Genomic DNA, 24,945 nt, shown 5'->3' with positions numbered 1-24,945 from the left:
CTCACCTGGTGGCAGGACTCTGGCCTTCACGCTGTTCTTGGCTGACTTGACGACCTCCTTGAGGATCCTCCTCTCAGATTCTCCCACCAGAGACACGGAGCGTCCGGACTTCCCGGCTCTGGCTGTGCGACCCACCCGATGGACGTAGTGCTTCGGAGTGGACGGCATGGTGAAGTTTATCACCTGAGAGACAGACAGGGACATTGTTCTTATGTGTCAACAATTAAAGACAAAGCTTCACTCTCTAGTCTAGTTGACAGCAGTTTGAAGTTTTATGATAGAAATGTAGAGTAGGGTCCCCAGCTCATAGACATTTCCGGATGCCGACCATCATATGTTGGACAATTTGCATAATTAGCACAAGTTGTATTTAAGGTAGGGTAGGTAAGTTTGAGAAACCAGCTTGAGTGCGCTAGAATTTGAAAATACACAGCCGGAGAAAATCTGCCACTTCCTCACAGAGCCCCTCCTCCAACACACACGAACGCGCACATGACCAATGAGGGCACCAGATAAGTTTGTGCACAGATGAAAGTTTTTATGGATTTGTTGTCAAAGCACTTCAGATATTCATTGCTATCTGGATGTTAAGAGCATTCCATGGAATATAACAACAAGTGTATCTCCAGCCGGTTTCTCAAACTTACCTACCCTACTTTTAATTAGCATTAAAATCTACAATAGTTACAAAATGGATTGGCGATTTTGAAACTTTTGGTGTGGTTTTGGATGTTATTGAGGTAATCTTTTTAATTTTGATTAATTTGGGGTTTAATTAGGCGCTTTCACACCGGAGTACTTTTCCCAGTATAGTTCCGAAAGTTCTTGAAATGTTGCGTTCACACCAGCCTTCCGAGTAAATCGCCAGAACGCCGACACCTCCTCATCCCTCCCATGTTTTTTTTAGTGTTGCCATAACTTATTCTCTCTCCGTTGGCGCGCGGGGCTAATGCTATTGCTAATAATGCTAATGCCAGCAAATACAATGGCGGCTTCACAAAACTTTTCGCCTATTTCTATTATAAAACGTTGGGGTGCTCAACATGTCCGGGTTCACTACAGCAGTGGTTCTCAACTGGTCAGGCCTCGGGACCCACTTTTTCGTTTGTCAATAAATCGCGAACCGAAATTTTGAAGCACTCAAATCTATTCAACAAAAAATTGTGCTGTAATATATACGCTTTTCAGAATACATTATTAAAGTGAAGTACAGTGCATCCCATATATCCCTTCACAGAACTAAAGTATGCTTTTAAAAAAGGTTTAATGAGATGATGGAATCAAAGCTGAACTGTATCACATAGAAAGGCACACATGCTGAAAACCCAAGCCCAGCAGGGGATCTGGGGGGGATTCTCCCCCAGGAGATTTTTAGAAATATATAAACTACGCATTCTGGTACACTCTGAGAAGAAAATAAATAGATCTATTACTACCCGACATATTAATAATATTTGATGCCATTGTTTGTTTTTCACTTAGTTCTGACAGCTTGCTGCTCCTCACAGAGAGAAGAGCAAAGAGGAGAGAGTCTGTGAATTACTTTGTGGGTAAGGGTAGATAGCCCCCATTGTTCTGTGACCTGTCAGTCATCAAACCGGGGGTCATATTTCATTATGTGTTCATTTGTATCTGAAGTTGTACCCATGGATGTATAAAGAGTAGTTCTACCTCAAAGTTATTTTCCGTGGGGACTTCCAGCAACCATCTTGATTCTGATTGGCCAGAAGACTCGAAAAAACCTCAGCAAAGATGTTTTATTGAGAAGATGATCACTACGTGACAGAAGTTTTCAAAACCGTTTATGATCTCCGGTACTTCCAGTCCAACGCCTACTGCATGCACAGCGTTAGAACATCGGGCCTTCAAAATAAAAACACTCACACATCTGTGACCCACTCAAAACGGGTCCACGACCCACTTTTGGGTCGCGACCCACCAGTTGAGAACCACTGCACTACAGGACTCTCGGAGCTGCCAACAGACATAAATGCAGCTCTGGGTGTCTTCACCGTAGAGAAACTAAAGGAAGAGACTCACCGTTTTCACTCCATCGATATCCAGACCTCGAGCTGCCACGTCTGTCGCCACCAAGATATCAATCTGATCGTCTTTAAACCGCCTGGAGAACGAGAGAACCAACACAGAGTTACACACTTCAGACTAGACGACTGTCGTGGCTCAGATCTGAAATATAACGTATAACCCTAATCCACACGTTACTAACAGGGAGGTAACTAATCCACAGGTTACAGACAGGGAGGTAACTAATCCACAGGTTACTGACAGGGAGGTAACTAATCCACAGGTTACTAACAGGGAAGTAACTAATCCACAGGTTACTAACAGGGAAGTAACTAATCCACAGGTTACTGACAGGGAGGTAACTAATCCACAGGTTACTGACAGGGAGGTAACTAATCCACAGGTTACTGACAGGGAGGTAACTAATCCACAGGTTACTGACAGGGAGGTTACTAATCCACAGGTTACTGACAGGGAGGTAACTAATCCACAGGTTACTGACAGGGAGGTAACTAATCCACAGGTTACTAACAGGGAGGTAACTAATCCACAGGTTACTGACAGGGAGGTAACTAATCCACAGGTTACTGACAGGGAGGTAACTAATCCACAGGTTACTAACAGGGAGGTAACTAATCCACAGGTTACAGACAGGGAGGTAACTAATCCACAGGTTACTGACAGGGAGGTAACTAATCCACAGTTACTAACAGGGAGGTAACTAATCCACAGGTTACTAACAGGGAGGTAACTAATCCACAGGTTACAGACAGGGAGGTAACTAATCCACAGGTTACTGACAGGGAGGTAACTAATCCACAGGTTACTAACAGGGAGGTAACTAATCCACAGGTTACTAACAGGGAGGTAACTAATCCACAGGTTACTGACAGGGAGGTAACTAATCCACAGGTTACTAACAGGGAGGTAACTAATCCACAGGTTACTAACAGGGAGGTAACTAATCCACAGGTTACTGACAGGGAGGTAACTAATCCACAGGTTACTAACAGGGAGGTAACTAATCCACAGGTTACTGACAGGGAGGTAACTAATCCACAGGTTACTGACAGGGAGGTAACTAATCCACAGGTTACTAACAGGGAGGTAACTAATCCACAGGTTACTAACAGGGAGGTAACTAATCCACAGGTTACAGACAGGGAGGTAACTAATCCACAGGTTACTGACAGGGAGGTAACTAATCCACAGGTTACTAACAGGGAGGTAACTAATCCACAGGTTACTAACAGGGAGGTAACTAATCCACAGGTTACAGACAGGGAGGTAACTAATCCACAGGTTACAGACAGGGAGGTAACTAATCCACAGGTTACAGACAGGGAGGTAACTAATCCACAGGTTACTGACAGGGAGGTAACTAATCCACAGGTTACAGACAGGGAGGTAACTAATCCACAGGTTACTAACAGGGAGGTAACTAATCCACAGGTTACAGACAGGGAGGTAACTAATCCACAGGTTACTGACAGGGAGGTAACTAATCCACAGGTTACTGACAGGGAGGTAACTAATCCACAGGTTACTGACAGGGAGGTAACTAAACCACAGGTTACTAACAGGGAGGTAACTAATCCACAGGTTACTAACAGGGAGGTAACTAATCCACAGGTTACTAACAGGGAGGTAACTAATCCACAGGTTACTAACAGGGAGGTAACTAATCCACAGGTTACTAACAGGGAGGTAACTAATCCACAGGTTACTGACAGGGAGGTAACTAATCCACAGGTTACTGACAGGGAGGTAACTAAACCACAGGTTACTAACAGGGAGGTAACTAATCCACAGGTTACTGACAGGGAGGTAACTAATCCACAGGTTACTGACAGGGAGGTAACTAATCCACAGGTTACTGACAGGGAGGTAACTAATCCACAGGTTACTGACAGGGAGGTAACTAATCCACAGGTTACTAACAGGGAGGTAACTAATCCACAGGTTACTAACAGGGAGGTAACTAATCCACAGGTTACTAACAGGGAGGTAACTAATCCACAGGTTACAGACAGGGAGGTAACTAATCCACAGGTTACTGACAGGGAGGTAACTAATCCACAGGTTACTAACAGGGAGGTAACTAATCCACAGGTTACTAACAGGGAGGTAACTAATCCACAGGTTACAGACAGGGAGGTAACTAATCCACAGGTTACAGACAGGGAGGTAACTAATCCACAGGTTACAGACAGGGAGGTAACTAATCCACAGTTACAGACAGGGAGGTAACTAATCCAAAGGTTACTGAACAGGGAGGTAACTAATCCACAGGTTACAGACAGGGAGGTAACTAATCCACAGTTACTAACAGGGAGGTAACTAATCCACAGGATTACAGACAGGGAGGTACTAATCCACAGGTTACTAACAGGGAGGTAACTAATCCACAGGTTACTGACAGGGAGGGTAACTAATCCCAGGTTACAGACAGGGAGGTAACTAATCCACAGGTTACTAACAGGGAGGTAACTAATCCACAGGTTACAGACAAGGGAGGTAACTAATCCACAGGTTTACTGACAGGGAGGTACTAATCCACAGGTTACTGACAGGGAGGTAACTAATCCACAGGTTACTGACAGGGAGGTAACTATCCACAGGTTACTGACAGGGAGGTAACTAAGCCACAGGTTACAGACAGGGAGGTAACTAATCCACAGGTTACTGACAGGGAGGTAACTAATACCACGGTTACTGACAGGGAGGTAACTAATCCACAGGTTACAGACAGGGAGGTAACTAATCCACAGGTTACTAACAGGGAGGTAACTAATCCACAGGTTACTAACAGGGAGGTAACTAATCCACAGGTTACTAACAGGGAGGTAACTAATCCACAGGTTACTAACAGGGAGGTAACTAATCCACAGGTTACTGACAGGGAGGTAACTAATCCACAGGTTACTGACAGGGAGGTAACTAAACCACAGGTTACTAACAGGGAGGTAACTAATCCACAGGTTACTGACAGGGAGGTAACTAATCCACAGGTTACTAACAGGGAGGTAACTAATCCACAGGTTACAGACAGGGAGGTAACTAATCCACAGGTTACTGACAGGGAGGTAACTAATCCACAGGTTACTGACAGGGAGGTAACTAATCCACAGGTTACTGACAGGGAGGTACTAATCCACAGTTACTAACCAGGGGAGGTAACTAATCCACAGGTTACTGACAGGGAGGTAACTAATCCACAGGTTACTAACAGGGAGGTTACTAATCCACAGGTTACTGACAGGGAGGTAACTAATCCACAGGTTACAGACAGGGAGGTAACTAATCCACAGGTTACTAACAGGGAGGTAACTAATCCACAGGTTAATAACAGGGAGGTAACTAATCCACAGGTTACTAACAGGGAGGTAACTAATCCACAGGTTACTAACAGGGAGGTAACTAATCCACAGGTTACTAACAGGGAGGTAACTAATCCACAGGTTACTAACAGGGAGGTAACTAATCCACAGGTTACAGACAGGGAGGTAACTAATCCACAGGTTACTGACAGGGAGGTAACTAATCCACAGGTTACAGACAGGGAGGTAACTAATCCACAGGTTACAGACAGGGAGGTAACTAATCCACAGGTTACTGACAGGGAGGTAACTAATCCACAGGTTACAGACAGGGAGGTAACTAATCCACAGGTTACTGACAGGGAGGTAACTAATCCACAGGTTACTGACAGGGAGGTTACTAATCCACAGGTTACAGACAGGGAGGTAACTAATCCACAGGTTACTAACAGGGAGGTAACTAATCCACAGGTTACTAACAGGGAGGTAACTAATCCACAGGTTACAGACAGGGAGGTAACTAATCCACAGGTTACAGACAGGGAGGTAACTAATCCACAGGTTACTAACAGGGAGGTAACTAATCCACAGGTTACTAACAGGGAGGTAACTAATCCACAGGTTACAGACAGGGAGGTAACTAATCCACAGGTTACTGACAGGGAGGTAACTAATCCACAGGTTACTAACAGGGAGGTAACTAATCCACAGGTTACTAACAGGGAGGTAACTAATCCACAGGTTACAGACAGGGAGGTAACTAATCCACAGGTTACTGACAGGGGAGGTAACTAATCCACAGTTACTAACAGGGAGGTAACTAATCCACAGGTTACTAACAGGAAGGTAACTAATCCACAGGTTACTGACAGGGAGGTAACTAATCCACAGGTTACTAACAGGGAGGTAACTAATCCACAGGTTACAGACAGGGAGGTAACTAATCCACAGGTTACTAACAGGAGGTAACTAATCCACAGGTTACTAACAGGGAGGTAACTAATCCACAGGTTACAGACAGGGAGGTAACTAATCCACAGGTTACTGACAGGGAGGTAACTAATCCACAGGTTACTGACAGGGAGGTAACTAATCCACAGGTTACTAACAGGGAGGTAACTAATCCACAGGTTACAGACAGGGAGGTAACTAATCCACAGGTTACTAACAGGGAGGTAACTAATCCACAGGTTACTAACAGGGAGGTAACTAATCCACAGGTTACTAACAGGGAGGTAACTAATCCACAGGTTACAGACAGGGAGGTAACTAATCCACAGGTTACTGACAGGGAGGTAACTAATCCACAGGTTACAGACAGGGAGGTAACTAATCCACAGGTTACAGACAGGGAGGTAACTAATCCACAGGTTACTGACAGGGAGGTAACTAATCCACAGGTTACTGACAGGGAGGTAACTAATCCACAGGTTACTGACAGGGAGGTAACTAATCCACAGGTTACTAACAGGGAGGTAACTAATCCACAGGTTACAGACAGGGAGGTAACTAATCCACAGGTTACTGACAGGGAGGTAACTAATCCACAGGTTACTGACAGGGAGGTAACTAATCCACAGGTTACTGACAGGGAAGTAACTAATCCACAGGTTACTAACAGGGAGGTAACTAATCCACAGGTTACTGACAGGGAGGTAACTAATCCACAGGTTACTAACAGGGAGGTAACTAATCCACAGGTTACTGACAGGGAGGTAACTAATCCACAGGTTACTAACAGGGAGGTAACTAATCTACAGGTTACAGACAGGGAGGTAACTAATCCACAGGTTACAGACAGGGAGGTAACTAATCCACAGGTTACTAACAGGGAGGTAACTAATCCACAGGTTACTAACAGGGAGGTAACTAATCCACAGGTTACTAACAGGGAGGTAACTAATCCACAGGTTACTGACAGGGAGGTAACTAATCCACAGGTTACTAACAGGGAGGTAACTAATCCACAGGTTACTGACAGGGAGGTTAACTATCCACAGGTTACTAACAGGGAGGTAACTAATCTACAGGTTACTGACAGGGAGGTAACTAATCCAAAGGTTACTGACAGGGAGGTAACTAATCCACAGGTTACAGACAGGAGGTAACTAATCCACAGGTTACAACAGGGAGGTAACTAATCCACAGGTTACTGACAGGAGTAACTAATCCACAGGTACTAACAGGGAGGTAACTAATCCACAGGTTACTAACAGGGAGGTTACTAATCCACAGGTTACTGACAGGGAGGTAACTAATCCACAGGTTTACAGACAGGGAGGGTAACTAATCACAGGTTACTAACAGGGAGGTAACTAATCCACAGGTTACAGACAGGGGAGGTAACTAATCCACAGGTTACATACAGGGAGGTAACTATCCACAGGTTACTGACAGGGAGGGTAACTAATCCACAGGTTACTGACAGGGAGGTAACTAATCCACAGGTTACTGACAGGGAAGTAACTAATCCACAGGTTACTAACAGGGAGGTAACTAATCCACAGGTTACTGACAGGGAGGTAACTAATCCACAGGTTACAGACAGGGAGGTAACTAATCCACAGGTTACCAACAGGGAGGTAACTAAATCCAACAGTTAACTGACAGGAGGTAACTAATCCACAGGTTACTAACAGGGAGGTAACTAATCCACAGGTTACTAACAGGGAGGTTACTAATCCACAGGTTACTGACAGGGAGGTAACTAATCCACAGGTTACAGACAGGGAGGTAACTAATCCACAGGTTACTAACAGGGAGGTAACTAATCCACAGGTTACAGACAGGGAGGTAACTAATCCACAGGTTACATACAGGGAGGTAACTAATCCACAGGTTACTGACAGGGAGGTAACTAATCCACAGGTTACTAACAGGGAGGTAACTAATCCACAGGTTACTGACAGGGAGGTAACTAATCCACAGGTTACTGACAGGGAGGTAACTAATCCACAGGTTACTGACAGGGAAGTAACTAATCCACAGGTTACTAACAGGGAGGTAACTAATCCACAGGTTACTGACAGGGAGGTAACTAATCCACAGGTTACAGACAGGGAGGTAACTAATCCACAGGTTACCAACAGGGAGGTAACTAATCCACAGGTTACTGACAGGGAGGTAACTAATCCACAGGTTACTAACAGGGAGGTAACTAATCCACAGGTTACTAACAGGGAGGTTACTAATCCACAGGTTACTGACAGGGAGGTAACTAATCCACAGGTTACAGACAGGGAGGTAACTAATCCACAGGTTACTAACAGGGAGGTAACTAATCCACAGGTTACAGACAGGGAGGTAACTAATCCACAGGTTACATACAGGGAGGTAACTAATCCACAGGTTACTGACAGGGAGGTAACTAATCCACAGGTTACTAACAGGGAGGTTACTAATCCACAGGTTACTAACAGGGAGGTAACTAATCCACAGGTTACTGACAGGGAGGTAACTAATCCACAGGTTACTGACAGGGAGGTAACTAATCCACAGGTTACTGACAGGGAGGTAACTAATCCACAGGTTACTGACAGGGAGGTAACTAATCCACAGGTTACTAACAGGGAGGTTACTAATCCACAGGTTACTAACAGGGAGGTAACTAATCCACAGGTTACTAACAGGGAGGTAACTAATCCACAGGTTACTAACAGGGAGGTAACTAATCCACAGGTTACAGACAGGGAGGTAACTAATCCACAGGTTACAGACAGGGAGGTAACTAATCCACAGGTTACTGACAGGGAGGTAACTAATCCACAGGTTACTGACAGGGAGGTAACTAATCCACAGGTTACTGACAGGGAGGTAACTAAACCACAGGTTACTAACAGGGAGGTAACTAATCCACAGGTTACTAACAGGGAGGTAACTAATCCACAGGTTACAGACAGGGAGGCAACTAATCCACAGGTTACTGACAGGGAGGTAACTAATCCACAGGTTACTAACAGGGAGGTAACTAATCTACAGGTTACTGACAGGGAGGTAACTAATCCACAGGTTACTGACAGGGAGGTAACTAATCCACAGGTTACTGACAGGGAGGTAACTAATCCACAGGTTACTAACAGGGAGGTAACTAATCCACAGGTTACTGACAGGGAGGTAACTAATCCACAGGTTACTGACAGGGAGGTAACTAATCCACAGGTTACTGACAGGGAGGTAACTAATCCACAGGTAACTGACAGGGAGGTAACTAATCCACAGGTTACTAACAGGGAGGTAACTAATCCACAGGTTACTGACAGGGAGGTAACTAATCCACAGGTTACTAACAGGGAGGTAACTAATCCACAGGTTACTGACAGGGAGGTAACTAATCCACAGGTTACTGACAGGGAGGTAACTAATCCACAGGTTACAGACAGGGAGGTAACTAATCCACAGGTTACTGACAGGGAGGTAACTAATCCACAGGTTACTGACAGGGAGGTAACTAATCCACAGGTAACTGACAGGGAGGTAACTAATCCACAGGTTACAGACAGGGAGGTAACTAATCCACAGGTTACTGACAGGGAGGTAACTAATCCACAGGTTACTGACAGGGAGGTAACTAATCCACAGGTTACTGACAGGGAGGTAACTAATCCACAGGTTACTAACAGGGAGGTAACTAATCCACAGGTTACTGACAGGGAGGTAACTAATCCACAGGTAACTGACAGGGAGGTAACTAATCCACAGGTTACTAACAGGGAGGTAACTAATCCACAGGTTACTAACAGGGAGGTAACTAATCCACAGGTTACAGACAGGGAGGTAACTAATCCACAGGTTACTGACAGGGAGGTAACTAATCCACAGGTTACTAACAGGGAGGTAACTAATCTACAGGTTACTGACAGGGAGGTAACTAATCCACAGGTTACTGACAGGGAGGTAACTAATCCACAGGTTACTGACAGGGAGGTAACTAATCCACAGGTTACTGACAGGGAGGTAACTAATCCACAGGTTACTAACAGGGAGGTAACTAATCCACAGGTTACTGACAGGGAGGGTAACTAATCCACAGGTTACTGACAGGGAGGTAACTAATCCACAGGTTACTGACAGGGAGGTAACTAATCCACAGGTAACTGACAGGGAGGTAACTAATCCACAGGTTACAGACAGGGAGGTAACTAATCCACAGGTTACTGACAGGGAGGTAACTAATCCACAGGTTACTGACAGGGAGGTACTAACTACAGGTTACTGACAGGGAGGTAACTAATCCACAGGTTACTAACAGGGAGGTAACTAATCCACAGGTTACTAACAGGGACGGTAACTATCCACAGGTTACTAACAGGGAGGTAACTAATCCACAGGTTACTAACAGGGAGGTAACTAATCCACAGGTTACTAACAGGGAGGTAACTAATCCACAGGTTACTAACAGGGAGGTAACTAATCCACAGGTTACTAACAGGGAGGTAACTAATCCACAGAGTAGGTACAGGTATTAGGTTCAGCTGAGGTGAGGTTCAGGTACAGGTGAGGTTCAGGTACCTGAGGTTCTCCAGCCTCTGGTTCTGGCTCAGTTCTCCGTGCAGTTCTCCCACCTTCAGGCCCATCAGGCCCAGCAGGATGTGCAGTCTGTGCGCCTGCTTCCTGGTCTGAGTGAAGCACATCACATGGTCCTGGAAGGTGCGTGTGAGCAGGGCTGAAACACACAGGTGAGTACTCAGGTAAGTACTGAGGTACAAGTACTGAGGTACAAGTATTTAATTATAGTTCTGAGTTAAGAGTATTTCATTCAGGGTTTCCCACACAGACTTCCCTTGGGCGGGCCGCCCAGGTATATTAACGGCCACCCAAGTATATTTTGCGACCCATTTAGGTTTTTTGTATTAAATAATTTTTATCTTTTGTATTTGTCCGCGACCACGACGCCATGCGATCGATTAACTTGTGGACAATGATACCTCGCTCTACGCCTGGCCATCGGGAGGACTGGCCTGGCCTGTTAAGTGGCCTGCCTCACACAGGGCGACTGGCTGTCTACATGATGTGGTCTGCCTCACACAGGGCGACTGGCTGTCTACATGATGTGGTCTGCCTCACACAGGGCGACTGGCTGTCTACATGATGTGGTCTGCCTCACACAGGGCGACTGGCTGTCTACATGATGTGGTCTGCCTCACACAGGGTGACTGGCTGTCTACATGATGTGGTCTGCCTCACACAGGGCGACTGGCTGTCTACATGATGTGGTCTGCCTCACACAGGGCGACTGGCTGTCTACATGATGTGGCCTGCCTCACACAGGGCGACTGGCTGTCTACATGATGTGGCCTGCCTCACACAGGGTGACTGGCTGTCTACATGATGTGGTCTGCCTCACACAGGGCGACTGGCTGTCTACATGATGTGGTCTGCCTCACACAGGGTGACTGGCTGTCTACATGATGTGGGTCTGCCTCACACAGGGTGACTGGCTGTCTACATGATGTGGGTCTGCCTCACACAGGGTGACTGGCTGTCTACATGATGTGGGTCTGCCTCACACAGGGTGACTGGCTGTCTACATGATGTGGTCTGCCTCACACAGGGTGTCTACATGATGTGGTCTGCCTCACACAGGGTGTCTACATGATGTGGTCTGCCTCACACAGGGTGACTGGCTGTCTACATGATGTGGTCTGCCTCACACAGGGCGACAGGCTGTCTACATGATGTGGGTCTGCCTCACACAGGGTGACTGGCTGTCTACATGATGTGGTCTGCCGACATGGCCACCGTCATACAGATCATAAATCAGAGGGAGGGGGGGGAGAGGCTGATTCAGGAGCCCAGACACACTCACAACTATAAATGAACCAAAAATAAATAAACAAACAAGTTTCAGTGTGTTTTCATATTGGAAATGGGATGTTAGGGTCATGGCCATGATTTTATGATTATTGAAATGTATACACTTCTGTTTCATATAGGTAGGTAAGGTAAGGTACGTTTATTTATATAGCACATTTCAGACGCAGAGGCCATTCAAAGTGCTTTACATGATCATTATCACATGATAGTAGAACAGGGAGGAACACAATAAATAAACATAATGGAATAACAGATTCATAAAAACAATTCATTAATGAGATATAAAATAGTTTAAAAACGACATTGTAAATACGGTAACAGAATACGATGTTTTACAGAGACCTGTAAATACACTGTTACAGTAATCCAGCACGCTAACAACAAATGCTTGGACTAGTTTTTCAAGGTCTTGTTGAGACATGAATGTTCTAAGTCTGGCTCTGCTTTTCAGGTGATAGTATGCTGATTTAGTAACTGTGTTAATGTGGGATTTGAAATTGAGGTCGGGGTCCAGAACTACGCCTAGATTTCTCACCTTTTCCGATGTATTGAACAGTAGGGCTTCTAGTTTAGCGCTTACTTCAGCCCGTTCCTCCCTTTGTATAGGTGTTCCCATAGACCTCTTTATTTCCCTCTCAAAGTGCACCAGATTGATGCATTTAACTAAGGGAGCATGCCCCCGGACCCCCCTAGAGGATTTGAGGTCCACCCCCACTTAAAATCACATGGATAGGTTCCTAAATACATTTACCATTTGTTTTAAATAGTAACCCATGTCCATATGTTTATTTGTGGGTAGTTGATTTAAACGATAGGGCGATTACTACGGGCCCTGCCTGGACCTGCTCGCTCTGCCATGGGGGGAAGGGTCTGCTAACAAGCGACCAGCAGAAAGGTTCATGTTAATGTTGTTGCACGTCACAAAGACACCTCAACCCCCCCCCCCCCAAAGTATATTTCAGATCTGTGGGAAACACTGCCATTATAGTACTGAGGTAAGAGTACAGTGTCAGTACTGCAGTACCCACCAGCCACCACAGCCTCTCGGTCTCCTTCTCTGTTTTGTCGGATTCGGACGAACTCTTGTCTCAGAAACGGAGCGACGTCAGTGTTGCTGTTAACGAAGATCCTGATTGGCTTATTCAGCGAGACCGCCGCCAGCTCTTTCACCTGGAAACAGAAGTCACATGACTCACTGAAACACAGGTCCCATGACACAGAAACACCTGTAGACACAGGTCACATGACACACAGAAACACCTGCAAACACAGGTCCCATGACACACAGAAACACCTGCAGACACAGGTCACATGACACACAGAAACACCTGCAGACACAGGTCACATGACACACAGAAACACCTGCAGACACAGGTCACATGACACACAGAAACACCTGCAGACACAGGTCACATGACACACAGAAACACCTGCAGACAGGTCACATGACACATAGAAACACCTGCAAACACAGGTCACATGACACACACAGAAACAAGTCACACACAGAAACACCTGCAGACACAGGTCACATGACACACAGAAACACCTGCAGACACAGGTCACATGACACACAGAAACACCTGCAGACACAGGTCACACAGAAACAAGTCACACACAGAAACACCTGCAGACACAGGTCACATGACACACAGAAACACCTGCAGACACAGGTCACATGACACACAGAAACACCTGCAGACAGGTCACATGACACATAGAAACACCTGCAAACACAGGTCACATGACACACACAGAAACAAGTCACACACAGAAACACCTGCAGACACAGGTCACACAGAAACAAGTCACACACAGAAACACCTGCAGACACAGGTCACATGACACACAGAAACAAGTCACACAGAAACACCTGCAGACACAGGTCACATGACACACAGAAACAAGTCACACAGAAACACCTGCAGACACAGGTCACATGACACACAGAAACAAGACACACAGAAACAAGTCACACACAGAAACACGGGTAACAAGACACACAGAAACAGGTCACATGACACACAGAAACAGGTCACATGACACACAGAAACAGGTCACATGACACACAGAAACAGGTCACATGACACACAGAAACAGGTCACATGACTCACCTCCTCGGTCATGGTGGCGGAGAACAACATGGTCTGTCGGTTGTGGGCACACAGTCGGATGATTTCCTTCATCTGCTCCTCGAAGTACTCGTCCAGCATTCTGAGAAACCGGAGAACCGACAGGTGAGTTCCACGCTGCACAGGTAGAGGAGGCGGAGCTTTCATTTCAGGGGGAGAGGCTTACCTGTCGGCCTCGTCCAGGATCAGGATCTCGATGTGACTCAGCTCAAAGGTGGGCGTGTTGTGCAGATGGTCGATCAGACGTCCAGGTGTAGCGATCAGAATATCTGGCCCCGCCCTCAGAGCCGCCTCCTGGGACTTCAGGTCCAGCCCACCTGCACAAAGAACTCACCTGGTCAGAACCAGAGGAACTCACCTGGTCAGAACCAGAGGAACTCACCTGGTCAGAACCAGAGGAGTCAGAACCAGAGGACTCACCTGGTCAGAACCAGAGGAACTCACCTGGTCAGAACCAGAACCAGAGGAACTCACCTGGTCAGAACCAGAGGAACTCACCTGGTCAGAACCAGAGGGACTCACCTGGTCAGAACCAGAGGACTCACCTGGTCAGAACCAGAGGAACTCACCTGGTCAGAACCAGAGGAACTCACCTGGTCAGAACCAGAGGAGTCAGAACCAGAGGAACTCACCTGGTCAGAACCAGAGGAACTCACCTGGTCAGAACCAGAGGAGCTCACCTGGTCAGAACCAGAGGAACTCACCTGGTCAGAACCAGAGGAGTCAGAACCAGAGGAACTCACCTGGTCAGAACCAGAGGAACTCACCTGGTCAGAACCAGAGGAGCTCACCTGGTCAGAACCAGAGGACTCACCTGGTCAGAACCAGAGGAGTCAGAACCAGAGGAACTCACCTGGTCAGAACCAGAGGAACTCACCTGGTCAGAACCAGAGGAGCTCACCTGGTCAGAACCAGAGGAACTCACCTGGTCAGAACCAGAGGACTCACCTGGTCAGAACCAGAGGAACTCACCTGGTCAGAACCAGAGGAACTCACCTGGTCAGAACCAGAGGAACTCACCTGGTCAGAACCAGAGGAACTCACCTGGTCAGAACCAGAGGAGTCAGAACCAGAGGAACTCACCTGGTCAGAACCAGAGGAACTCACCTGGTCAGAACCAGAGGACTCACCTGGTCAGAACCAGAGGAGCTCACCTGGTCAGAACCAGAGGAACTCACCTGGTCAGAACCAGATAAACTAATAAATAATAAATAAAAGAGAAGACGCACCGACGGCCAGGCAGGTGGTGATGGAGCTGAACTGGGCCAGCTGCCGGGCCACAGAGTGGACCTGGATCCCCAGCTCTCTGGTGGGAACCAGAATCAGGACCCGGGTCACCTGGGACGTCCTGGGCTTATAGATCAGACGCTCCAACACGGGCAGGACGAAGGCCGCCGTCTTTCCTGCGGAGAGACAACAGTATCGTTTCAGAGTCTCTTTCCACAGAGGGGACACATGGTGATGAAGAAGAGGAGACACATGGTGATGAAGAAGAGACATGAAGAAGAGGGGACACATGGTGATGAAGAAGAGGGGACACATGGTGATGAAGAAGAGGGGACACATGGTGATGAAGAAGAGGGGACACATGGTGATGAAGAAGAGGGGACACATGGTGATGAAGAAGAGGGGACACATGGTGATGAAGAAGAGGGGACACATGGTGATGAAGAAGAGACATGAAGAAGAGGGGACACATGGTGATGAAGAAGAGACATGAAGAAGAGGGGACACATGGTGATGAAGAAGAGACATGAAGAAGAGGGGACACATGGTGATGAAGAAGAGACGTGAAGAAGAGGGGACACATGTTGATGAAGAAGAGACATGATAAAGCCATGATGGCAGTGTGTTACCTGTCCCAGTAGCAGCGCAGGCACACAGGTCTCGCCCCAGCAGACCCACCGGGACGCAGGCCTGCTGGATGGGGGTGGGTAGTTTGAATCCCAGAGCAGTGATGGCCTGCAGGGAGGGAGGGAGGGAGGGGGGGAGAGAGAGAGAGAGAGAGAAAGAGAGAGAAAGAGAGAGAAAGAGAGAGAAGAGAGAGAAGAGAGAGAGGAGAGAGAGAGAGGAGAGAGAGAGAGAGAGAGAGAGAGAGAGAGAGAGAGGAGAGAGAGAGAGAGAGAGAGTCAGGTCCAGTCTGAAATGCTCCTTGCATAGTGCACGTGTAAAGGCTCCTTGAATATAGTGCACGTGTAAAGGCTCCTTGAATATAGTGCACGTGTAAAGGCTCCTTGAATATAGTGCACGTGTAAAGGCTCCTTGAATATAGTGCACGTGTGAAAGGCTCCTGAATGTAGTGCATGTTTTAGTGCACGTGTAAAATGTCCCAGAATGCAGCGCACGTGACTCTCACCTTCAGGATTGGTCGGGACAGGTTCATGTCTTCGAAGGTCAGCGAATCGTCGAACTTCGAGGCGTCTTCAGAGTACGACTGTGGCGCCTGAAAACAAAACAGCTGTTAGCATGGTACCCACGTACAAACCTCACCTGACCCCCCCATCATCATCATCTCCTCTTCCTCACCGCCTCCTCCTCCATCTTCCTCTTCCTCCCCCGGCGCTCTTTGTCTCTCAAGGTGTCTGACAGGAAACAAGAAGTCAACAATAAATAATGTTACATTATATTTGTTATAATAATACATTGGATTTGTATAGCGCTCGTGCTCGTGCTCAAAGACGCTTTACATACACTCAGAAACAGAACATTATGTTCATGTTCGATTAAATATCATTTCTCCAGTCTTTAATTCTAGTTTGTTGTTTTTGATTGACTGATTTTCTGGAAACTGATCGATTGTTTATATCGGGGGGGGGGGGGGGGGTCCATGTGGTCACTAACCCATGTGATCATTCACACTTCCTGTTCAACCTGAAGCCGCTCACTAACCTGATTTGGTCAGAATCATCTCATCGCTTGAATCAAACTCATCCTCATCATCCGCTACATCTTCATCCTCCTCTCCGGCAGCAGGCTTCACATCTTCCTTCTCCTCCTCTTCATCATCTGCGTTCTCCTCCTGGTTCTCCTCCTGGTTCTTCTCTGCAGAACCTTCAGCAGCGTCACCATCAGCCACTTTCTCCTAGAGAACAAAACACACTTCAAACCTCGAGCAAAGGAAGTGGAACCTGAACATGTAGGAAAGTGGAAACGGGGCCTAATTCCAAACCGCCCCCTGCCCCCTGCCCCCTGCCCCCTACCCCTCCGCCAGGTGAGGGGCTGCGGGTGGAAAGTAGCTCAAAGCTACATCCGGCATATTTATTGTTTTAAGTGTTCATTAATGTGCAATGCCTCTGCCCTCCATCAGAGAGTCTGCATCGGGCCTTCTGCTCTACCTCACCGACTAACACCGTGTGTGTGTGTCAGGAAACACTGTGTGTGTGTGTGTGTGTGTGTGTGTGTGTGTGTGTGTGTGTGTCAGGAAACACTGTGTGTGTGTGTGTGTGTGTGTGTGTGTCAGGAAACACTGTGTGTGTGTGTGTGTGTGTGTGTGTGTGTGTGTGTGTGTCCGTCAGGAATCAAGCTGCTTAGAAACAGTTCCTGCTAACATCCACTGATAAACTTCCCAACAAGACAGACCTGTAAACAAACAGATATCAACCACTTCACGGTCACCTGGTGTGTTTTGTTTAACTCAGGATCATTTACTCATGGCACGAGGGGGGGGGGGGCTTTGTGTTTCTCTAAGGTCTCCCTTTCTGTTGGTCTCTTGTTAGCAGACCCTTCACGCGATAGCAGAGCGAACAGGAGGCGCAGAGCGAACAGGAGGAGGCGCAGAGCGAACAGGAGGCGCAGAGCGAACAGGAGGAGGCGAAGAGCGAACAGGAGGAGGCGCAGAGCGAACAGGAGGCGCAGAGCGAACAGGAGGAGGCGCAGAGCGAACAGGAGGCTCAGAGCGAACAGGAGGCGCAGAGCGAACAGGAGGCGGAGCAGAGCGAACAGGAGGCGGAGCAGAGCGAACAGGAGGCGGCGCAGAGCGAACAGGAGGAGGCGCAGAGCGAACAGGAGGAGGCGCAGAGCGAACAGGAGGCGGCGCAGAGCGAACAGGAGGCGGCGCAGAGCGAATAGGAGGAGGCGCAGAGCGAACAGGAGGCGCAGAGCGAACAGGAGGCGCAGAGCGAGGGATCATTGCTAGGTAACCCATCACAGGTGGCGTCGTGCTCGCGGACGGATTAAAAACACTCAAACTGAAACATACTGGCGGCCGGCCAAGTGAAGCCTCTGTGGGAAACCCTGCATGTCTAGTCACGGTCAAAGTTGTGTATATAACAGGGACTGTTGCAAAAAGTAAGCAGCTTATAAACATCAGATTTTAAAACTAAAATATGTTTACAAAAAGATATGCCATAAAAGATTCTGAGAGTTGTATTTGTGTTTATTTGTAATCCAAGAGATGCTGACTTGAAACCGTTGTTACGAAAAGTTACAGCATGTCCTGTTTCTGCCGGAGAGGGGGGGGTTTGTTCCAGATATGCTGCTGTTTATACACCCTCCGTCTGACAGGACAGGTCAGCTGAGAGAGAGGCTACAGACTGAGGGGGGGGGGGGGGGGGGGGTGGGGACTGTTATTTTGTATATATTGATTGTTGTGTATGTAGGTCTTACGGTGTGCATGTGTCTGCTGATTGTGTATCTAGAGGATATACATATTGTGGGACACGGTATCTGGACCTCTCTGAACACACAGAGACGTGACCTCACTGTGGGACACGGTATCTGGACCTCTCTGACACACACACTGAGATGTGACCTCACTGTGGGACACGGTATCTGGACCTCTCTGAACACACAGAGACGTGACCTCACTGTGGGACACGGTATCTGGACCTCTCTGAACACACTGAGACGTGACCTCACTGTGGGACACGGTATCTGGACCTCTCTGAACACACTGAGACGTGACCTCACTGTGGGACACGGTATCTGGACCTCTCTGAACACACAGAGACGTGACCTCACTGTGGGACACGGTATCTGGACCTCTCTGAACACACTGAGACGTGACCTCACTGTGGGACACGGTATCTGGACCTCTCTGAACACACTGAGACGTCACTGTGGGACACGGTATCTGGACCTCTCTGAACACACTGAGACGTGACCTCACTGTGGGACACGGTATCTGGACCTCTCTGAACACACTGAGACGTGACCTCACTGTGGGACACGGTATCTGGACCTCTCTGAACACACTGAGACGTCACTGTGGGACACGGTATCTGGACCTCTCTGAACACACTGAGACGTGACCTCACCTCAGCTTTCCTCTTCTTCCGGATCTTGTCTATCTTCTGGTCTAGAGTCGTCGCGGTTCTCTGCAAACACAGAACAGAGTTAGAGACGAAAAGAGAACATTATTATATCAAGATCACAATAAAAGAACTTCAAGGAACAAAACGCTGCCAGAGAACAAATCAAGAAACACCTAGCTGGTTCTCAAGAGAGGGAACCATGTTCTACTTTAGATAGAGTTCCATCTTCTTCTTTATAAAGGGTTAATAGGGTTCTGCTGGGTTCTACCTTGTTCTATAAACAGATTAAAAGGGTTCTATTGGGTTCTACCTTGTTCTATGAGCAGATACAAAGGGTTCTGCTGGGTTCTACCTTGTTCTATAAGCAGATTAAAAGGGTTCTATTGGGTTCTACCTTATTCTATAAGCAGATAAAAAAGGTTCTGCTGGGTTCTACCTTGTTCTTGATCTGCTTCAGGATGTCGGCCATCACCCAGCTGTCGTCAGTCAGAATGTCTCTCTCTGCAAACTCAAAGTTTGTGTTGAAGTCCTTCACACCTCGAGTTCCCAACTTCTTCTTCCTGTTGAGGACGATCGGCTCATCCTGACACACACACACACACACACACACACACACACACACACACACACACACACACACACACACACACACACACACACACACACACACACACACACACACACACACACACACACACACACACTTAATATATTGTATGTATTTAATGAATTATAGTTCATATCTGTTAATACTCTTTATGTTGTATAAAGTACACTTTATATAAGTTGTATATTTTATTCCACCCACAGCCAATCAGATGCTGAGTAGGGCGGGTCTTCGCCATCATGGGAACAATAATATTGCCCGATAATTGTATACTAACTATTTATACTTTGGACAAACAACGATTCAGTTGATTTCTAATCTGTTATTGGATGATGTGAACCTTCCTCAACGTGTCGGTATCTCCACCTTCATATCTATAGAGAACCTACAGACAGCTTTCACTCGGTTTGGGTGTCACTAAACATCTCCAGGAGGTTTGAGGAGGACTGGTGGGAGTAGTGGAGTACAAATACTTAATTACTGTACTTTAGTACATGTTTCTGGTATCAGTACTGTACTCCACTATTTATTTTTCTGACGACTTTTTACTTTGACTTCTTACATTTTGAACCCAAATACCTGAACTTTCTACTTCTTACACTTTGAACTCAAATACCTGTACTTTCTACTTCTTACATGTTGAACACAAATACCTGTACTTTCTACTTCTTACATGTTGAACACAAATACCTGTACTTTCTACTTCTTACATGTTGAACACAAATACCTGTACTTTCTACTTCTTACATGTTGAACACAAATACCTGTACTTTCTACTTCTTACATGTTGAACACAAATACCTGTACTTTCTACTTCTTACATGTTGAACACAAATACCTGTACTTTCTACTTCTTACACTTTGAACTCAAATACCTGTACTTTCTACTTCTTACACTTTGAACTCAAATACCTGTACTTTCTACTTCTTACATTTTGAACACAAATACCTGTACTTTCTACTTCTTACACTTTGAACTCAAATACCTGTACTTTCTACTTCTTACATGTTGAACCCAAATACCTGTACTTTCTACTTCTTACATGTTGAACACAAATACCTGTACTTTCTACTTCTTACATGTTGAACTCAAATACCTGTACTTTCTACTTCTTACATGTTGAACTCAAATACCTGTACTTTCTACTTCTTACATGTTGAACACAAATACCTGTACTTTCTACTTCTTACATGTTGAACTCAAATACCTGTACTTTCTACTTCTTACATGTTGAACTCAAATACCTGTACTTTCTACTTCTTACATGTTGAACACAAATACCTGTACTTTCTACTTCTTACATGTTGAACCCAAATACCTGTACTTTCTACTTCTTACATGTTGAACACAAATACCTGTACTTTCTACTTCTTACATGTTGAACACAAATACCTGTACTTTCTACTTCTTACATGTTGAACTCAAATACCTGTACTTTCTACTTCTTACATGTTGAACCCAAATACCTGTACTTTCTACTTCTTACATGTTGAACACAAATACCTGTACTTTCTACTTCTTACATGTTGAACCCAAATACCTGTACTTTCTACTTCTTACATGTTGAACACAAATACCTGTACTTTCTACTTCTTACATGTTGAACACAAAAACTTCTCTAAAGAAGAGGGACCAATGAAAACGTTGTCATGTTGCCGTTGTTCAGCATGGAAACATTCATTAGCTAACAATGACATTATTGTTCTATTAATATAAAGGGAGGTCAGGTACTCTTTAAAACAGCTGCTAGTTATGGGTACTTTTTACTGAAGTACATTTCAAAGCCCTCTTTACTTTTACTTGAGTAAAGAAGTTTAGTCAGTACTTCTACTTTTACCAGAGTATTTTTAAACACGAGTATCTGTACTTCTACTTGAGGAAAGGGTGCGTCACGTGTACTTTTGCCATCTCTAGCAGTTACTCTGCTGTTCCGTTTTAATTGTGTTTCAGTAAATATCTCCAGGTTGGTGAAGGCCCCCCTGGAGGAACCAGCGGTGTCTCTCCCGTTCTCTCCCCGGGCTCTCGCCTCTCTCCAGGCCGCTCTCACTCACCTCCTCCTCGGGCTCGGTGTCGGGCTCCTCGGGGCTCAGGTCCTCGTCCAGGAGGGTCCCGATGAGACCCAGGTCCTGCAGCATGGTTCTGCAACAGCTTCTGGTTCTATTACGGGTTCTGGTTCTGGACAAGGTTCCTGAGGTTCGTGCAACACAAACACACGTGTGCAGGCAAACAGGAAGTGAGAGATTCTTCGTCTTCTTCTATGGGGTTTATTGGCGCATTACCGCCACCTAGTGGACTGGAGTGTGGAGCAGTAGATTGGCAGGAAAATAAATAAGATGTCGATAACTAAATAGGGAAAAACAATTAAAATAAAACTAAATTATTTCTATCATTCCGGTTGCTTTTAAGGATGTAACCAGCAGTTTAAAGACTTTCTTCGTCTGATCCACATCACATGCTCCTGATAGATGTTTCCCAATGAAATGCATTGTTTTATTTAATCCTGTCTGCCCTCATTTCAGTCTTGTAATAATTTGTGGACTGCCCTCCTTACTGTTCACATGTGTTTTTATCAGAGGTGTAACGAAGTACATTTACTTAAGTTCTGTATTTAAGTACACGTGTGTTGTACTTGTACTTGAACGTTTTCAATCTCTGCTAAAAACTCACATCTTTGCACTGGCTTTTAAGTTGAACATGACATTTTGTAATTTCTCTATATGTTTTTAGTTTTGATTGAGATTGATTGAGTATTTATTCTTACCTTGTACTTTTCCTCCACTACATGTATTTAACACCTTGAGTTACTTCACAGATGTGGATGAATGATGTGAAATATAATCAAGTGTTAAATCAGACTTTAGTTCCACCTGGAGTAAATCCACAAGCTACCCTGCAGTATACAAAGTCACTCAAAGCCTCTATCTGTCCTCTCAGTGGACTGACTCTGACCACCATGAGTAGTGTTGGATATAGAGAGCACAAGATGAACATTAGTACCTCTACTGTGTCAATCTGTTTTCAAATAAATAAGCAATCTGTCCAATCCAAATGATCCAGAGTCCCCTAAATCTTCAAAATAAACCCCAAATGAATACACATCAGCCCACAGAGAGAACAGGTATGGCCACTTTGAGGTTGAAACTGACATTTATGATCCTGAAAATGCCAGAAATGGATCCTCAATAACCTCCAAAACTGTGCAAATCAGCCCAGCCATCTTTGACCTATTGTCTACTATAATGGTTATTAACTCAATTTATGCTAATTGTGTAAATGTCCCAACATGTGCAGGTTAGCATCCGGCAGTTTCTATGTGCTGGAGACCCTTCTATACATTTATATCATGTCCGGTTCACTTCGAGCGGACCCGTAAATCCTCTGAGACATTATCCAAACACTCCCACCATTAAACCCTAAACCCTAAACCCTCCGCTCTGCAGCCGTTTGCAGATCCACCTTTCACCCAGCAGGAATGTCCATGATCAACATCACACACATGTGTCTGTGTTCACATCATAGACTGTATATATAAAGGTTCACATGCACTAACATGCAAGGAGTACAACTCAAGTAGGTCTTTGTTTTCGTACAACAGTAACGTGTGATGCAACAACACTAGAAATGTCTCATATATACATTTTATTATATGCCATTTTCTGCACAATGAGTACTTTCAATTTAAATACTTTGTGTACATTTCTATGATCATACTTTAACTCAAGTAAGATGAACTGAATGCAGGACTTTGAATGGACTATTTTGACAATAATGTGTTGGTGCTTCTGAGTACTTCTTCTACCTCTGATTACATGTAATGAGAAGGGGGAGAGAGGAGGAGAGAGAGGAGAGAGAGAGAGGAGAGAGAGAGAGGAGAGAGAGAAGGGGAGGAGTCACTGCTTTGATAAAGTCTCCACACAGAGACAGAGAGAACAGAATCTGTGGGAGAACAAAGGAGTTTTGATCCTGAAGAACTCCTGGAAGCTGCAGCTGATCTGTGAGTGTTTACATTCTGGGACTGGTGGGAACTTTGTGAACTGCTATTGATGTCATGCGTGCGTGCGTGAGTGCGTGCGTGTGTGTGCGTGCGTGCGTGTGTGTGCGTGTGTGTGTGTGCGTGCGTGTGTGCGTGTGTGTGCGTGTGTGTGTGTGTGTGTGTGTGTGTGTGTGTAGCTTCTCTAATGAAGGGTTAGCAGCGGTACAGATGTCCAGATGTTGCCGAGCTGTAATTATCTCCCAGATTACAGACTGTGAGTCCGTCTGAAGCTCCAGGCCGGATTAATGAGTGTGTGTGTGTGTGTGTGTGTGTGTGTGTGTGTGTGTGTGTGTGTGTGTGTGTGTGTGTGTGTGTGTGTGTGTGTGTGTGTGTGTGTGTGTGTGTGTGTGTGTGTGTGTGTGTGTGTGTGTGTGTGTGTGTGTGTGTGTGTGTTGTGTGTGTGTGTGTGTGTGTGTGTGTGTGTGTGTCTAAAACAGGTCTTACTGTTTGAGCTTTAATGATGTTCCCCATATCCTCTCATTTCCGCTGTTTCATGTTCGCTAAAAAGAATAAATCTACGAGAATGCAATAAATGTAAAATACTAAATTAGTGTCATTTAGTAAGACAGTTACTAAAACAAATCCCAACAAATATTAAGAAATAACATAAAGCATAAATAATGTATTTATGACCTCAAACCTCTTTTAATGTTCTGTATATCTTGAGCCAAAGTAACTCAAACTAAAATAAATACAATTGTATATAAGACAGTCACACTAACCCTGTTACTAAATCAATCACCACAAATGGTACGGTTGTTT

The 24,945-nt window shown here is 45.7% G+C and overlaps 2 protein-coding genes across 2 annotated transcripts in view; one reads left to right on the top strand and one right to left on the bottom strand.

Annotated features, from left to right (window-relative positions):
* Positions 1-5: 5 nt before the first annotated feature.
* Positions 6-22,389, bottom strand: ddx27 (DEAD (Asp-Glu-Ala-Asp) box polypeptide 27; the record flags this gene model as incomplete). The annotated part of the gene is given in 14 exon segments (XM_034151671.1): positions 6-183; positions 2,041-2,122; positions 10,854-11,007; positions 13,187-13,328; positions 14,273-14,372; positions 14,457-14,607; positions 15,520-15,693; positions 16,147-16,252; positions 16,647-16,733; positions 16,817-16,872; positions 17,180-17,372; positions 19,546-19,605; positions 19,979-20,125; positions 22,202-22,389. Coding segments are annotated over 14 exon segments (1,714 nt in total), but the record flags the coding sequence as incomplete, so codon positions are not given.
* A 1,678-nt stretch (positions 22,390-24,067) lies between these two features.
* Positions 24,068-24,945, top strand: part of pltp (phospholipid transfer protein) — a 32,172-nt gene continuing 31,294 nt past the window's right edge. Inside the window, exon 1 of the mRNA XM_034151670.1 lies at positions 24,068-24,144. The gene's annotated coding sequence lies outside the window, so the exon portion shown is untranslated. The remainder of the gene's footprint in view (positions 24,145-24,945) is intronic.

Source organism: Trematomus bernacchii, unplaced genomic scaffold, assembly GCF_902827165.1.
Source record: "Trematomus bernacchii unplaced genomic scaffold, fTreBer1.1, whole genome shotgun sequence".
NCBI lineage: Eukaryota > Metazoa > Chordata > Actinopteri > Perciformes > Nototheniidae > Trematomus > Trematomus bernacchii.
Note: the sequence above shows the minus strand (reverse complement) of the source record. Positions and strands in the feature narration are given on the sequence as shown.